This window comes from Mesoplodon mirus (assembly GCF_964341445.2).
Source record: "Mesoplodon mirus genome assembly, chromosome: 4".
Classification (NCBI taxonomy): Eukaryota; Metazoa; Chordata; class Mammalia; order Artiodactyla; family Ziphiidae; genus Mesoplodon; species Mesoplodon mirus.
Genome location: NC_138979.1, coordinates 46275531 through 46294550, shown reverse-complemented (window position 1 = coordinate 46294550; position 19020 = coordinate 46275531). Strand labels below are relative to the sequence as shown.

The window sequence follows — 19020 nt, the reverse complement described above, 5'->3', positions numbered from 1 at the left end:
AGCCCACATACAGCAACGAAGACCCAACACGTCTAAAAATAAATAAATAAATTTATTTTTTTAAAAAAGTATTGCTTTTTAAAAAATCTCAAGTTTTTAAATAAAGAGAAGAAAAGCAATAAAATATTTATTGTCTTTTTACATTTATTTTTTAATTGGATAAAACATAACATAAAATTTACCATTTTAGCCATTTAGAAGTATATAGTTCAGTGGTATTAAGTACATTCACATTACTGTGCAACCATCACCACCATCCATTTCCAGAACTTTTTCATCTTCTCAGACTGAAACTGTATCCGTTAAATAATAATGTCCCATTCCACATTTCCCTAAGCCCCTAGCAACCAGCATTTTACTGTTTCTGTGAATTTGACTCCTCTAGGTATCTCATGTAAGTGGAATCATACCATATTTGTCCATTTGTGCCTGGCTTATTTCACTTAGCATAATGTCTTCAAGGTTCATCCACTTTTTAGTATGTGTCAGAATTTTCTTCCTTTTTAAGGCTGAATAATATTTTATTATTATGTATATACCACATTTTGTTTATCCATTTGTATTGTCTTTTTTTTTTAAAGATTTTTTGATGTGGACCATTTTTTTTAAAGCCTTTATTGAATTTGTTACAATATTGCTTCTGATTTATGTTTTGGTTTTTTGGCTCCAAAGCATGTGAGATCTTAGCTGTCCGACCAGGGATCGAACCTGCACACCCTGCATTGGAAGAAGTCTTAACCACTGGACTGCCAGGGAAGTCCCTGTGTTGTCTTTTATACTTACCTATATATTTACCATTTCCCATATTCTTCATTCCCACTTACAGATCAGAGTTAGTGTTTAGTGCCATTTCCTTTCTGCCTGAAGATTTTCTTTGGTATATCTTGTTGGACAGGTCTGTGGGCAATAGTTTGACACAGTTTTCGTTTATCTTGGAATGTGCTTATTTCATCTTCATTTATGAAGAATGGTTTTGCTGGATCTAGAACTGGTAGTTTGAGTTTCTTTCTGTCAGTGCTTTGAACGTGTCATTTCACTGCCTTCTGTCCTGTGTTGTTTCTAATGATGAATCAGCCTTTAATTATATTATTGTTCCCCTGTCCATGATGAGTCCCTTTTTTCTTGCTGCTTTCAAGATTTCCCTGTTTTTGTTTGGCTTTTGTATTTACTTAGCAGTTTGACTAAGTTGTATCTAGGTGTATCTCTTTGTATTTATTTTACTTTGGTTTGAAATTCTCTGAGGTATATAATGTTTTCATCAAATTTGAGAAGTCTTTAGTAAATATTTCTTGATATATTTTTGGTTGAAAACTAGACATTTTAGTTAGTAGATTATAGTAATTCTGAGTTCTGTTTTAATTAATTGTTTATTTTTTAGTGACTTGCCTGGACTTTACCTGTGGGATCAGTCTAGACTCCCTTGTGGTATACAACTGCTGATGTCTTTGACGAGTTTTTTAATTCTTGTTTTCTGGACTGACTTCCTTAAGGGTCTTCCCTGTGTCTGCGTAACTCACTTGTTAGCTGATGATTTGGGCAGAGGTAGTAAACACCTTCAGCCTGAAAGGCTTCCACCCCGTTGCTGATTGGTCTGTGTGTGGGTTTGGAAGTACATTCACAGTTAGAGCAAGTTCTCAAGTATCCCTTGGCTTTGTATTATGCCAGGCTTCCTTAGGTCTCACCCAGAAATGCATAGCTTGCTGTTTAACCAGGGGTGTATGGTGAGCTTATTACAGACCTTCTATGGCTCTCTAATTTACATGATCTTTCTCTTAATTTTCTGAATACTCAGGCACTTACCCTGACTAGGACCTCAACCTCGGACCTCAACTGTAAATTTTCCCTCTTCATTCCCACTTTTCTCCACCAAAGTTTACCACTTTTCTCCACCAAAGCCACAGATTTTCACTGCCCCACTCTGAAATGAGTCCACCGTTTTTGCTAACAAAGCTGGTGGGTTCTTTTTCCTAGTTCCATGTTGGTAAAAATGTCAGTCTTTTCATCCTGGCTGGAGGCTGGTGGTTGGGAGTAACCTTAAGCAGGTCAGAGCCTCCCACTGTTCTTACCTATAACTTTAGCAGTTCTTCTAGAATAAACACTTATCAATTTGCAGGCTGCCTTTGGTTAATTCCCACTGCCCTGAATTGGTTGTTTTTGATAAATTTGTCTAGTTTTATACTTGATCTTTATGGATGAGAATTGCCAACCTCTTCACAGCTCCATAAAACCTGCACGTTTTCTGCTGTGGATGAATTTCACAGTTACTTATCAAGCTCCCTAAGAGTTCTTTTGGTATTTTGATTAGATTTACATTGACTTATAAATTAATTTGCAGAATATCAAAATATTGAGTTTTAAAATATTGAGATTTTCTTCCAGGAATGTGGCATTTATCTCCATTTATTCAGACTTACATTTTATATCCCTCAGCAAAATTATTTAGCTTACATATAGGGCTGGCTCATATTTTGTAAAGCTTACTTGTAGCATTTTAAAAGCTTTTCTGGCAGTTACTAATAAAATGACTTTTTCCATTGTATTTTCTAATTGTTTATTGCCAGATTGTAGGAAAGTTAGTTTTAAGAGTTTGTATAAGTTGATCTTGTATGTGATTGCCTCGCTGAACTCTCCTTTTCATTCTAATAGTTTGTCAGTTTATTATTTGTGTTCTTTTAGGTAGTCTACCATATTATTTGCAAATAATGATGGTTCTAGCTCTGCATAATCTATATTTGTATTTCTTATTTAAAGTTTATTCATTTTAAAAATTTATTTATTTCAAAAATTCTGTTGTGTAGGTTATGCCCGCTAGGAAAATAGTAAAGCAGTAGACATATTGGCCTTAGGTACTTTACTAGAAATATTTTTAATGCTTCACTATGAAGCATAATATGGTGTAGGTCCTTTTATTGATCTAAAATTTTTTCTTAGTATCAAGGGTATTTTGACATGTAGTGAGATCATATTTTTTTCCCTTTTGATTTCCTAATATCATAGATAAGAAATACATCATTGATCAAGATGTATTATAATTTTAATATTTTCCTTGATTCAGTTTTCTAGTATTTTATTTATTATTTTTATACATAATAAATGAGATTGGCTTAAAAAGAACAATGCCTGATAAGCCAGAGATTCATTCCAAATTAAAATAATTATAGATTTCCCTTTCTTCAGGAATTTCATTTAGGAGCTGCTCATTATTCTCCTGTTACTTATATTTGCTGTCTGCATTAAACTAATATCCCATACTATATGGCATCCTTTTTTGAGCAGTACAAAGCACTTAAAATCCAGTTCTTTCAGTGTGGTGATTGTTTTTCTAGCTTTCTGAGTTACTACATGTTCCTCCTTTAAGTGGTATATTCCCCTTATTATGTTTTTTTAAAAATAAGACCTTCAAGGATTGTTTCACATTTGTCTGTCTCTGTTTCTCTTTGCTGTATGTAGTCTGCCTTTATCATAATCATAAGGTATTACCTTCTTCATGTTTTTCTGTTCATTCTAGTTCCTTCTGTCACCTGCTCTTTGAAGCCTTTTTTAATCCTTCCTCTTCCTCATTAATCCCTGAGGACTATTTTTGTGTTTCTAATATAGCCTATTATAAATTGCATATACGTATATCTTTATATGCACACATGTGTGCATGCGTGCACACACACGTATTTCCCTTTACTACATCTTGGCATAATAGAAGAACTTTCTTGTTACTTTTGGTTATAAGAACAGTCTTGTTTTTGGTAAGTAAGACTCAGTCTTATGCATTTTTAAAAACTTTTCAAAATTCACTCTGCTTAACAGGGATAATGAGGGGTGGTGTTCTAACTCTTCACATACTTTTTCCTCCTTCCGTGTGTTGGGGAACAGAGGAAGGAGGGAAAAAAGGCAAACATATTACTAAACTGGGGGAAGTTGTCAGCTTCATCATGGCCTATTATCAGGCATTTAAATGCTGGTTCATTGCCACGTGCAGATTCTTTCTGGCCCAACCTGTTGGCAGCTCACTGCGGCTCTCTGAATTTAGGACATATAGTAATTAGCATCTTTTGTGCTTAGTTTAGGCCTTAGGGGCAATTCTGGGATTATAAGAAACTCCTGTTAGTAATCTGTGAAATTTATTTTACAATAAATGTTTCATGGTATAATAGGAAAATAAACAGTCTCCAGAAGAGGGTATTAACTCATGCAAATATTATAGAGTACCTCTTCTGTACACGGTTTTCATACCTATAATGTTAATTCTATATCCTAAAATAATTCAGCCTCTAGGAAACTTTCCCAGCATGTCATTCTAGAGTTGTGTCAGATGTCCTATTTAAAAATAAATTAATTTAAATTTACATTAATGAAACGTAAATAAAATTACCAATTCAGTTCCTCAGTCACACTAGCCCCATTTTAAGTGCTTCATTAGCCATGTGTGACTAGTGGCTAATGTATTGGATAGTACAGAACATTACTACCATTAAAAAAAGTCCTGTTAGACACTGCTTCTCTAGAGGATAGAGGTGATAAATTTTTGTTACCATAGGAAGGTTAGGTACATGGAGTCAACCATATATACTAACCAGTTACTCTGTTTCACAGGGACTTTTTTTTCTTGCCCATATGAGGGAAGTTTGTGAAAGGGAGAAAAATTGGCACACGACTGAGCAATGTATTGCTTTCAGATTCATCTGATATTTAGCTTTTCATGTGGAAATGTCAAATAACTGCTATTGCAAACATAGTTGACAGCAGGATTCAAAGTTCAAACATTTCCACCCACCAGAGACGAACTCCCTAGTTCCTCCTTCCGATTCCCTTCTTATTATTCCCTCATTCCTCAGGTGAAGGTCGGTACAACTTCAGTCCTAAGACAAGGTAAGACTGGCATTAGTAGAAAGGTGAATGTTTGCATATGTATATTTGTGTGTGTGTAAAGATTTGGGGACAAGTGACTTAACTTTCAGAGTAATAAATTCTTCCTTTTTTTTTTTTTATTAACCAAGCCCTTAGATATCATCTATTGAATGCCTGTCCACAGTTTACATGCAAGTAAACTGAGGCTAGAGAAAGTGACTGCCCAAGAACATGTCAATAGTTAATGGTAAATCTGGAACTAAGACCTTCGTTCAGTGACACCATATCATTGAGCATTCTGCTAAATCATTTACCGTTCCCATTTTAATTCTTTATTCACTGCTAACTATTGCTGCAGATTTAATGACAAGTGTTTAAAGGTAAAAATAACTAATTATTATAATGAATTTCTTATTTTTAAAATATTGCTTTTTGTATGTTTTAAAGGATTTGGTAATTTTAATTTTTTCAGATTGAAGAAGAAGAGAGGAAAAGAATAGAAGATATGAAAGAAAATGAACGGATAAAAGCAACTAAAGAATTGGAAACCTGGAAAGAACATCAAAGAAAAGCTGAAGAACATAAAATAATTCAGAGAGAAGAAAAATTATATCAACAAGAAAAGCAAATTGAAGAAGAGAGAAAAAAATTAAAACATAAAGGTCTTACTAGGAATTCAGTATCTAGAAATCTTGCCACAAAAGGTACAATGATTACTTAATATTTTCTGGGAAAGTGAGTCCTGTTAGTGAAGTATATATGTCAGAGAGTGTGTGTGTGTGTGTGTATGTGTGTGTGTGTATGTGAATGAATCTACCCACAGTATTAGGTCATTATTTTGGTATATGAATTACTACAATACAAAGACTAAGGTGAAAGACTTATTTCTTCTTCTAGGAAGTAGTGAAGTTTTCATAATAAAATGAGCAAAGATTCAATATTGTTTTTACTCATGTGCTTCCTTTAGAAATTTATGCAGGTGTTGTTAAATATGTGTTTAACTCAGGTGCAGTAAGATTTGGAGTGAATTATCAGTACCAGTAGCATTCATTTATTTCTTTAGAGATAAGAAAATAGGAATTTCATTAAAAGACCTTTTCATCACATAACTCAGGAAAATGAGTACTGTTAAGCAAACTTCGCTGTAAGCAGACAAGAACTTTTCTGGCCTTTGATTCTGGTGTATTCAAAAGTAGATGAGAGGACAATTTTCTTTATTGAAAGCTAAGAGTGTTTTTATCTGATTTTAGAATATTAAACTTTGTTTTGGGTTTATTTATGTTTAGTAAATGGAACGTTTTGTAGTTAAATCACTTACATAACAGTGACAATTAACATTTCTTGGGTGATTACTATATGCCAGGTAATTTTATTGATTGTATCACTCAATCCTCACAACAGCACTTTGGGGTAAGTGCTGTTATTCTTATTTTAAAGGAAATAGGTGTTTTGAAAGGATAAACAACTACCCAGTAAGCAAACCTATAGGATTTGAACCCAGATCTGATTCTGAAACCTATGTTCTTTTCAAAGGCTACATGTCTTTACTACTTTAACAGTGAGGTTTAGCATGTTAAAAAGTCATTTAGAGTAAATATTAAGCAGTAGCTTTATTAAATTTATATATTTTTGTGGTTTAATATTGACATGCAAGTTAACTACTACACTATCTCCTTCTTTAATGCCATTTCAACAAAATATTGATACAATTGGAGTATTTGAAAGCATTTCCTTCCTAATTTCAATTACTTCTAAACAAATAGGATGTTTTAAGACACTGGTGGAACCCAAACAAACTTTTGTATATAAGAGATATCCTGAAGATGTTTAAAAAAAAATTCATCCAAGGATACAAGGGAAATTAAACATGGTGGAGGAAAAAAATGTATAAATCAGCTTTTTTTGGATTTTTTACTCTAGAAGTCCTTTTTTTCCTTATTTCAGTAGTATCATTATGGATGACTGGTAGCATTCTTTAGTAGGCTTTGGTTACTTTCTTCCATCTCGTCCATGCATTTAACAAATATTCATTTACTCAGTATCTCCTCTGTACTTGGAGTTATGGAATATACAAATATGACTTAACGTGTGTCCAGTGCCTAAGGAACATAAAATGTTGTAGATACAAATAACTTCAGTTAGCTGGGATTTGTGAGTAACTGCTTTAAAAAATTGACAAATGTCTCATTGGCCAGTAAAGTTAGACCTCTTAAAGAGGAAAACAAGGCTGCTCCTAAAAAGTCTAATGCTACTGTTTTAATGCCACCTCTAACTAAAAATGCTCATTTGATAACATTTCTAACTATAGAAAGAATATTGTATTATTTGCCCCAGAAACGTTCTTGAGACAACTACTTTTATAGTATACTGAATACAAATGGTGTGGCGGGTGCTGTAGATTGCCTACTCAATATATACTCTCCTTTTCCTTTTTTACCAATAAAATCATGATTTGGGGGTGGGGGATAGAAGAAATGTGTCCAGCTTAAAAACTTACTGCTTGGAAATTTGAGTATTGATTGGATATTTGAAGAAATTACGGAATAATTACATTTTTCTTTAGATGTGATAATGATATTTTCTTTAGATGTGATAATTTATAAAGTCCTCATCTTGTAGAGATGCCTACTGAAATATTTATAGGTAAATATGATGTCTGAGATTTGCTTCAAAATAATATGGTATGTGAAAATGGATAGAGGTAAAGATGAAATGGTGTTGGCCATGAGTTGATAATTGAAGTCACGTCATGAATGCATGATGGTGATTATTCTATCCTGTCTACTTTTGTACATATTTGAAATTTTTTATTATAAAATGAAAAAATAAGGATCAAAGCACAGTGACTCACTTTTACAAACAAAGTAATTTTAAATTAGTTTAAAAAAAGGGAAAACAAAATTTACTTCCCCAGACTCTCTTGTAACAGTATGTAGCCAAGTGGCACAGTTCTGGCTCTTGAAATGCAAGAAGAAATCTACTAAGGATTTATAGAAAAGTATTACTTTTCTGAGATAAGTGTCCCCAGTTCCTTTCTGCTTGCTCCCCCTTTCCTTTTTCTACCTAAGATGAAGATCTTTGCCAAGAAGTGCATTAACACTTCTTGAGATCATGAAGAGGCATGCCATACATTAAGAATGATAGAACAGGGAAGAAGAAAGAGCCTGGGACATTAATGACATTGGAAAGCTGATAAATCGTGCTGAACTTTCTTTCTTCAAGCTTGTTAAGTGAGAAAAATAAACCCATGTTTGGTTAAACCACTGTAGTCATGTTTTTTTTTTTCACACAGCCTAGAGAATTTTTGACTTCTAGAAATGGGTAATGGAAGAGAAGGTTGATTTAGCATTTGAAAATTGTTCAGTATAATTATACTAACAGAACAAAGGACAAACGTGATTATTTCAATATTGCAAAGAGGCATTTGACAAAATCCAACACCCATTTATAATAAAAAATTGGACTAGAAAGAAACTTTCTCAATCTGATAAGAGCCTTCTACACAAAAATCTATAGCAAACATCATATTTACTGATGAATTAATGTGTACTTTGTCCCTTAGGTTGAAGAGAAAGGCAAGCATGTCTGTTTTCACTACCTCATTCAACATTATACTAGAGGTCCTAACTGCTGCATTAAGGCAAGAAGAAGAAATAAAAGCCGTGAAGATTAGACAGGAAGAAGTAAAACTGTCTATTTGTAGATGACATGATTGTCTATGTAGAAATCCCTAAGGAATCTACAGATAACTGCTAGACCTAATAAGTGAATTTAGCAATGTCTCAAGATATAAGATTGCAAAAATCACTTACGATTTTATTTACCAACAGCAAACAATTGGAAAATTAAACTTTAATCAATTTATAATAACACTAAGACACAAAATGTTTAGGAATAAATTTAATAAAAGAAGTGTAAGATCTCATCACTGAAAACGATAAAAAATTACTGAGAGATATTTTTAAAGGCCTAAACAAATGGAGAGATATAGCATGTTCATGAATAGGAAAACTCAATATTGTTAAGATGTCACTTCTCCTTAAATTGATGTATAGATTTAATGCAATTCCAACAGAAATACCAGTAAGCTTTTTGTAGAAATCGACAAGCTGATTCTAAAATTTATATTAGAATGCAAATGACCTAGACTAGCTAAAGAAATTTTTTAAAATAAGAACAAAGATGTTGGACTTATACTACCTGATTTGAGGACTTAACATCAAGCTACAGTAATCAAGATAGGGTGGAACTGGTGAAAGGATGAACAGAAAGGTCAAGAGAATGGAGTACAGTGAGCAGAAATAGATCCTAACCTGTATGGTCTGATGCTTTTCATCAAAAGCAGAACAGTTCAATGGGGAAAGGAAAGTCTGGAACAATTGGGTATCTATGGAAACAAATGAACATTGATTCTTGCCTCACCATGTACATAATATATACGCAGAAGACAAACTACCCAATAAATAATTAGACAAAAGATTTGAATGGACTTTTCACAAAAGAAGACATATGAATGGTCAATATGCACATGAAATGATGTTCAACATCATTAGTCAGTAAGGAAATGCAAATTAAAACCACAGTGAAATATAGTGGTTAAATAAACTAAGATAGCTAATATTAAATATTAGAAAGTCCATCAGTACAAAGTGTTATTGAGGATGGGCTACAGTTGGACCTTATACAATGATGGTCAAAATATAAAATGGTACAACCACTTTGGAAGAGTGTCAACTGTCATCTAACCTGTCATATAACTCAACCATTTTAGTCCTAGGTATTTACACAAGAAAAATGTGTCCACCTAAAAACTTGTATTCAAATGTTCACAGCAGCTTTATTTACAATAGTGAACAACTGGAAACAATGTCCATCAACAGGTGAATGGATAAACAAATTATGAAATACATTCATAAAATGGAATATTACTCTTCAATAAAAAGGAGACAACTGGAACTCCCCTGGTGGCCCAGTGGTTAAGGATCCGCCTGCCAATGCAGGGGACATGGGTTTGATCCCTGGCCCGGGAAGATCCCACATGCTGCAGAGCAACTCAGCCCGTTCACCACAACTACTGAGCCTGCGCACCTAGAGCCTGTGCTCTGCAACAAAAGAAGCCATTGCAATGAGAAGCCCGCGCACCACAATGAAGAGTAGTCCCCGCTTGCCACAGCTAGAGAAAGCCCGTGCACAGCAACGAAGACCCAATGCAGTCAAAAATAAACAAATTTATTTTTAAAAAAAGAGACAACTACTGATACACATGACATGAATGAATCACAAAATTATTCTGAAAAAAGCAAGACACCAGTCCCTAGTGCATGAAATTCTAGAAAATACTAACTAATTTATAATGACTGAGAGCACATCAGTGGTTGCCTGGGTCCAGGAGTGAAGGGAAAGGATGAGCTTCACAGGGTTATAGGGGACTCTTAGAGGTGATAGAAATTTTCTGTGTTGATTGTGATTTCAGGAGCATGTACATCTGTCAGAACTCATTTAATATACTTTAAAATGAGTATAGTTATTGTACATGAATTATTTCTCAATAAAATTGAAAAAATAATGTTTATTGATTTTAGGCAGGAAAGCATCAAAGTGTGCACGATTTCCTCAAGTTCTTACTATTCCACAAAGTTATGCTTAGGGCCAGGCATAGTGAGGCCATTCCCCTAAAAGGCTCCATTTGAGGGTCCCTGCTCTTGTACTGTTGTCTATATTTATAAGATTCGAGGAAAGGGGAATCAATGAGCATTAATTAGTTACATGACTATGGGGGCTTTCTTGTCTTGTTAGAAACAGCTTTGTTCAAAAGGGGAAGCCGGGACTTCCCTGGCCGTCCAGTGGTTAAGACTTTGCCTTCCAATACAGGATGTGCAGGTTCGATCCTTGGTCAGGGAGCTAAGATCCCACATGCTTCGAGGCCAAAAAATCAAAACAGAAGCAATGTTGTAACAAACTCAATAAAGACTTTAAAAATGTTCCACATTAAAAAAAAAAAAAATCCAAAAGGGGAAGCCTCTTGAGGTCAGTTACCGATATCTGTTGAACTAGTTTTGATTTGCTGAGCTATCTATTTGCTAAGCTACTAAAAGCATTGTAGTGGGAGAGATGAGGCTTCAGGGCAGGTGGATTTGTCCCTTTTCAACTTGGTAGAACTAGGTACGTCTAAAGGGAGGGGCAAATGTAGGTCTGGAAAAAATAGGATTGGTTGAAAGTGCATAGGACTTTGATTACCAGATCTCGTCCTGTACTACAGCAGATAACTGGAGATTTACTTTCTGCACAGTTGAGGACTGAGTGAGATTCTGCTCTGAAAATACAGAGATTGAGTGAAAGTCTGCATTGTAAAAATATAAATACTGATTCAAGAGATCCTCTCCAGCTCTATTCTCTTCCCCATATGCATGCAGGAGCCCAGTGCACCTGTTATGTAGATTGGGGAATTCCTCTACAGGGAAGCTAACTAGTATAGGATGAAAAAACCCTGGCATTTATAATGGCCCCACTAGTTCACCATGCTGAAGCTCACTAGTCAACAATCTTTAGATTCATGTACACAAAACTTCCAGTCAGAATATTTGTACTTCATCTTTAATATGAACAGACAGCCAAGAACCAAACAGAAAAATGCAACTTGGAACAACCAAGTAATGCAGGGAATAGAAGAAAACTTAAAAAGAAGTATAATTAGGTGGGGCTAATGGCAGACTCTGGGAGGGCTCACGCCGAGTACTTCCCAGAACTTCTGCTGCCAGTGTCCTTGTCCTTATGGTGAGCCACAGCCACCCCCGCCTCTGCAGGAGACCCTCAAACACTAGCAGGATGGACACCAACCTCCAAACTTCATTCATATGTTGAACCTGAAGACAGTTCACACACCAAGAGAATCTGAGAGAACGTCCTCACATGAGGGACTCCTGGTGAAATCACTTTGTGGAAACAGTCAGTGCATCAAGAAACCTTTACTATTCACAGAAAGATAGACAAGATGAAAAGGCAGAGGGCTATGTACCAGATGAAGGAACAAGATAAAACCCCAGAAAAACAACTAAATGAAGTGGAGATAGGCAACCTTCCAGAAAATGAATTCAAAATAATGATAGTGAAGATGATCCAGGACCTCGGAAAAAGAATGGAGGCAAAGATCGAGAAAATGCAAGAAATGTTTAACAAAGACCTAGAAGAACTAAAGAACAAACAAACAGAGATGAACAATACAATAACCGAAATGAAAAAAACACTAGAAGGAATCAATAGCAGAATAACTGAGGCAGAAGAACGGATAAGTGATGTGGAAGACAGAATGGTGGAATTCACTGCTGCAGAACAGAATAAAGAAAAAAGAATGAAAAGAAATGACAGCCTAAGAGACATCTGGGACAACATTAAACGCAACAACATTCACATTATAGGGGTCCCAGAAGGAGAAGAGAGAGAGAAAGGACCTGAGAAAATATTTGAAGAGATTATAGTTGAAAACTTCCCTAACATGGGAAAGGATAGCTACCCAAGTCCAGGAAGCACAGCAAGTCCCATACAGGATAAACCCAAGGAGAAACACACCGAGACACATAGTAATCAAATTGGCAAAAATTAAAGACAAAGAAAAGTTATTAAAAGCAGCAAGGGAAAAATGACAGATAATATACAGGGGAACTCCCGTAAGGTTAACAGCTGATTTCTCAGCAGAAACTCTACAAGCCAGAAGGGAGTGGCATGATATACTTAAAGTGATGAAAGGGAAGAACCTACAACCAAGATTACTCTACCCAGCAAGGTTCTCATTCAGATTCGATGGAGAAATCAAAAGCTTAACAGGGAAGTAAAAGCTAAGAGAATTCAGCACCACCAAAGCAGCTCTACAACAAATGCTAAAGGAACTTCTCTAACTGGGAAATACAAGAGAAGAAAAGGACCTACAAAAACCCAAAACAATTAAGAAAATGGTCATAAGAACATACATATCGATAATTACCTTAAACGTGAATGGATTAAATGCTCCCACCAATAGAACACAGCCTTGCTGAATGGATACAAAAACAAGACCCATATATATGCTGTCTACAAGAGACCCACTTCAGACCTAGGGACACATAGAGACTGAAAGTGAGGGGATGGAGAAAGATATTCCATGCAAATGGAAATCAAAAGAAAGCTGGAGTAGCAATACTCATATCTGATAAAATAGACTTTAAACTAAAGACTGTTACAAGAGACAAGGAAGGACACTACATAATGATCAACAGATCAATCCAAGAAGAAGATACAACGATTATAAATATATATGCACCCAACATAGGAGCACCTCAATACATAAGGCAACTGCTAACAGCTGTAAAAGAGAAATCGACAGTAACACAGTAATAGTGGGGGACTTTAACATCTCACTTACACCAATGGACAGATCATCCAAAATGAAAATAAATAAGGAAACAAGCTTTAAATGACACAATAGACCAGATAGATTTAATTGGAATTTATAGGACATTCCATCCAAAAACAGCAGATTACACTTTCTTCTCAAGTGCTCACGGAACACTCTCCAGGATAGATCACATCTTGGGTCACAAATAAAGCCTCAGTAAATTTAAGAAAATTAAAATCATATCAAGCATCTTTTCTGACCACAACGCTATGACATTAGAAATGAATTACAGGGAAAAAAACGTAAAAACACAAACACATGAAGGCTAAACACTACATTACTAAATAACTAAGAGATCACTGAAGAAATAAAGAGGAAATCAAAAAAAACCTGGTGACAAATGACAATGAAAACACGATGGTCCAAAACCTATGGGATGCAGCAAAAGCAGTTCTAAGAGGGAAGTTTATAGCTATACAAGCCTACCTCAAGAAACAAGAAAAATCTCAAATCATCTAACCTTACACCTAAAGGAACTAGAGAAAGAAGAACAAACAAAACCCAGAGTTAGCAGAAGGAAAGAAATCATAAAGATCAGAGCAGAAATAAATGAAATAGAAGCAAAGAAAACAATAGCAAATATCAATAAAACTAAAAGCTGATTGTTTGAGAAGATAAACAAAATTGATAAACCATTAGCTAGACTCATCAAGAAAAAGAGAGAGTGGACTCAAATCAATAAAATTAGAAATGAAAAAGGAGAAGTTACGACACCGCAGAAATACAAAGCATCCTAAGAGACTACAACAAGCAACTCTATGCCAATAAAATGGACAACCTGGAAGAAATGGATAAATTCTTAGAAAGGTATAAGCTTCCAAGACTGAACCAGAAAGAAATAGAAAACATACACAGACTAATCACAAGTAATGAAATTGAAAATGTGATGAAAAATCTTCCAACGAGCAAAGGTCCAGAACCAGATGGCTTCACAGGTGAATTCTATCAAACATTTAGAGACGAGCTAACACCCATCCTTCTCAAACTCTTCCAAAGAATTGCAGAGGAAGGAACACTCCCAAACTGATTCTATGAGGCCACCATCACCCTGATACCAAAACCAGACAAAGATACTACAAAAAAAGAAAATTACAGACTAATATCACTGATGAATATAGATGCAAAAATCCTCAACAAAATACTAGCAAACAGAATCCAACAACACATTAAAACGATCATATACCATGATCAAGTGGGATTTATCCCAGGGATGCATGGATTCTTCAATATACATAAATCAATCAATGTGATAAACCATATTGACAAATTGAAGAATAGAAACCATATGATCATCTCAATAGATGCAGAAAAAGCTTTTGACAAAATTCAACACCCATTTATGATAAAAACTCTCCAGAAAGTGGGCATAGAGGGAACCTACCTCAACATAATAAAGACCATATATGACAAACCCACAGCAAACATCATTCTCAATGGTGAAAAACTGAAAGCATTTCCTCTAAGATCAGGAACAAGACAAGGATGTCCACTCTCACCACTGTTATTCAACATAGCTTTGGAAGTCCTAGCCACAGCAGTCAGAGAAGAAAAAGAAATAAAAGGAATACAAATTGGAAAAGAAAAGGTAAAACTGTCACTGTTTGCAGATGACATGATACTGTACATAGAGAATCCTAAAGATGCTACCAGAAAACTACTAGAGCTAATTAATGGATTTGGTAAAGTAAGATACAAAATTAATGTACAGAAATCTCTTGCATTCCTATACACTAATGATGAAAAATCTGAAAGAGAAATTAAGGAAACACTCCCATTTACCACTGCAACAAAAAGAATAAAATACCTAGGAATAAACCTACCTAGGGAGACAGAAGAGCTGTATGCAGAAAACTCTAAGACACTGATGAAAGAAATTAAAGATGATACCAACAGATGGAGAGACATACCATGTTCCTGGAAGAATCAATATTGTGAAAATGACTATACTACCCAAACCAATCTACAGATTCAATGCAATCCCTATCAAATTACCAATGGCATTTTTTATGGAACTAGAACAAGGTAATCTTTAAATTTGTATGGAGACACAAAAGACCCCGAATAGCCAAAGCAGTCTTGAGGGAAAAAAAATGGAGCTGGAGGAATCAGACTCCTTGAATTCCGACTATGCTACAAAGCTAAAGTAATCAAGACAGTATTGTACTGGCACAAAAACAGAAACACAGATCAATGGAACAATATAGAAAGCCCAGAGATAAACCCACGCACCTATAGTCAACTAATCTATGACAAAGGAGGCAAGGATATACAATGGAGAAAAGACAGTCTCTTCAATAAATGGTGCTGGGAAAACTGGACAGCTACATATAAAAGAATGAAATTAGAACACTCCCTAACACCATACAGAAAAATAAACTCAAAATGGGTTTGAGACCTAAATGTAAGACTGGACACTATAAAACTCTTAGAGGAAAACATAGGAAGAACACTCTTTGACATAAATCACAGCAAGATCTTTTTTGATCCACCTCCTAGAGTAATGGAAATAAAAATAAACAAATTGGACCTAAGGAAACTTAAAAGCTTTTGCACAACAAAGGAAACCATAAACAAGACCAAAAGACAACCCGCAGAATGGGAGAAAATATTTGCAAACAAATCAACAGACAAAGGATTAATCTCCAAAACATATAAACAGCTCATGCAGCTCAACATTAAAAAAACAAACAATCCAATGAAAAATGGGCAGAAGACCTAAATAGACATTTCTCCAAAGAAGACATACAGATGGCCAAGAAGCACATGAAAAGCTGCTCAACATCACTAATTATTAGAGAAATGCAAATCAATACTACAATGTGGTATCACCTCACACCAGTTAGAATGGGCATCATCAGAAAATCTACAAACAAATGCTGGAAAGGGTGTGGAGAAGAGGGAACCCTCTTGCACTGTTGGTGGGAATGTAAATTGATACAGCCACTGTGGAGAACAGTATGGAGGTTCCCTTAAAAACTAAAACTAGAATTACCATATGATCCAGCAATCCCACTACTGGGCATATACCCAGAGAAAACCATAATTCAAAAGACACATGCACCCCAATGTTCATTGCAGCACTATTTACAATAGCCAGGTCATGGAAGCAACCTAAATGCCCATCGACAGATGAATGGATAAAGAAGATGTGGTACATATATTCAATGTAATATTACTCAGCCATAAAAAGGAACAAAATTGGGTCATTTGTTGAGACATGGTTGGATATAGAGACCATCATACAGAGTGAATAAATCAGAAAGAGAAAAACAAATATTGTATATTAATGCATGTATGTTGAACCTAGAAAAATGGTACAGATGAACCAGTTTGCAGGGCAGAAGTTGAGACACAGATGTAGAGACCAAACTTATGGACACCAAGGGGGGAAAGCTATGGGGGCATGGTGATGGTGGTGTGATGAATTGGGCAATTGGAATTGACATGTATACACTGATGTGTATAAAATTGATGACTAATAAGAACCTGCTGTATAAAAAAATAAAATTCAAAAATTAAAAGAAAATAAAGAACTATAATTAATGTTCTCAGAGAGATGAGAACATATTTTAATCCTTGAACAACAACAAGAGGCTGTAATAAAGAATTTTTCCTAAAAGAACGGTTCGGAAATTAAAAATGTAATTTAAAAAATTAAAAATTAAATCAAATAGTTGGAATATAGTTAATTTTTTTCCAGAAAATAGAATAAGATGACAAAGAGATTTTATTATTTTATTTTATTTTTTAACTTTTGGCTGTATTGGGTCTTTGTTGCTGCTCGCCAGCTTTCTCTAGTTGTGGCGAGCAGGGGCTACTCTTCGTTGCGGTGCGCAGGCTTCTCATTGCAGTGGCTTCTCTTGTTGCGGAGCATGGGCTCTAGGCACATAGGATTGCTAGTTGCAGCACGTGGTCTCAGTAGTTGTGGCTCACAGGCTCTAGAGCACAGGGTCAGTAGTTGTGGCGCACGGGCTTAGTTGCTTCGTGGCATGTGGGATCTTCCTGGACCAGGGATCGAACCCATGTGCCTTGCATTGGCAGGTGGATTCTTAACCGCTGCGCCACCAGAGAAGCCCCAAGAAAGAGATTTTAAAATAATAAAGATAAAACAACTGGAGTATCCATTCAGGTTGTCCAATATTCAAATAATAGGAGTATTAGGAAGAGGGAAGGGAGAAACAGAGGAAAGGTAATAATTTTTTTAAATTCTTTTTTTATTGAGATTTAATTGACTTATTATAAGTTTCATGTGTACAATATAATGATTTGATATGTGTGTATATTATAAAGTGATCATCACAGTAAATCTAGCAAATAAGTCCAGCACCATACAAAGTTACAATTTTTTTTCTTAAGATGAGAACGTTTAAGATTTACTCTCTTAACAACTTTCAAATATGCTATACAGTATTATTAGCAATAGTCACCAGGCTGTACATTTCATTCACAGGGCTTATGTATTTTATGACTAGAAGTTCATACCTTTTGACCATCATCACCCATTTTGTCCACCTCCCACCCCCCACCTCTGACAACCACCAATCTGTTCTCTGTATCTATGAGTCTGATTTTTTGTTTTAGGTTCCACATATAAGGAATAATTTTAAAAAACTTTTTTTTTAGCAGGGGCTGGTGGGAGAGATAAATCAGGAGTTTGGGATTAACATATACACACTACTGTATGTAAAAGAGATAAACAAGGACCTGCCCTATAGCACAGGAAACTATATTCAGTGTCTTGTAGTAATCTATAATGGAAAAGAATCTGAAAAAGAAATGTATATATATATATTTTTTGTTTGTTTGTTTTTGTTGTTCCTAATACTATTTTATTTTTCCTTGATCAACTATTGCAGCATTTTGCAAATTTTGTTTGTTCAAAAAAGCAATTTTTGGTTTTGTTGATCTTTTATTGTTTCTTTGTTTTCTATTCCATTAACTCCTGTGTTTATTTTTATTTGGCTTCTTCTAGTTTCTTTGGGTTTTCTCTGTTCTTTATACAATTTGTTTGAATTAATTTTTGAATCTTTTAACACATGCATATGAAGTTATAATTTTTTCTCTTAAACACTGCATTAATACATTTACCAAGTCTTGAAATCTTGTGTTTTCATTGCCATTTAGTTGCAAATATTTTGTAACCCATCATGATTCTTTTTTTGTCCTTGAATTATTAGGGAGAATTTTTTTTTCCAAATATATAAAAGGGGAATGATAGTTGTTCTCATATTTTATATTATGTGGGTCATTGTGTTATATACAAATGTGTTTATAAATCATTTGTAGTTTGCTAGTGTGTATTTTTGTTTATTGTGAGTCTTTCTTTTGATATGGGCTACTTAGTTTTATTATTATAAATAAAATATATCCTGGGACCTTCCTGGTGGCACAGTGGTTAAGAATCCACCTGCCAATGCAGGGAACCCAGGTTTGAGCCCTGGTCTGGGAAAAAGCCACATGCCGTGGAGCAACTAAGCCCACGTGCCACAATTACTGAAGCCCATGCACCTAGAGCCCATGTTCCTCAACAAGAGAAGCCACTGCAGTGAGAAGCCCGTACACTGAAATGAAGAGCAGCCCCCACTTTCCGCAACTAGAGGAAGCCTGCACACAGCAATGCAGCCAAAAATAAATAAATTAATTAATTAAAAAATAAAATAAATTATGTCCTAACGTCTTAGAATTTCCTTCTGCCCTGTTACTTTGTGATTTATATTTACCAGACTTCCTTTTTTGTTCTTTTTTCTATT

The 19020-nt window shown here is 35.0% G+C and overlaps 1 protein-coding gene across 1 annotated transcript in view; it reads left to right on the top strand.

Moving 5' to 3' along the window:
* Positions 1 to 19020, top strand: part of DNAAF4 (dynein axonemal assembly factor 4) — a 104001-nt gene that overhangs the window by 54643 nt on the left and 30338 nt on the right. The window contains exon 7 of the mRNA XM_082617094.1: positions 5315 to 5546. Coding sequence (XP_082473220.1) covers positions 5315 to 5546 — 232 coding nt within the window. The remainder of the gene's footprint in view (positions 1 to 5314; positions 5547 to 19020) is intronic.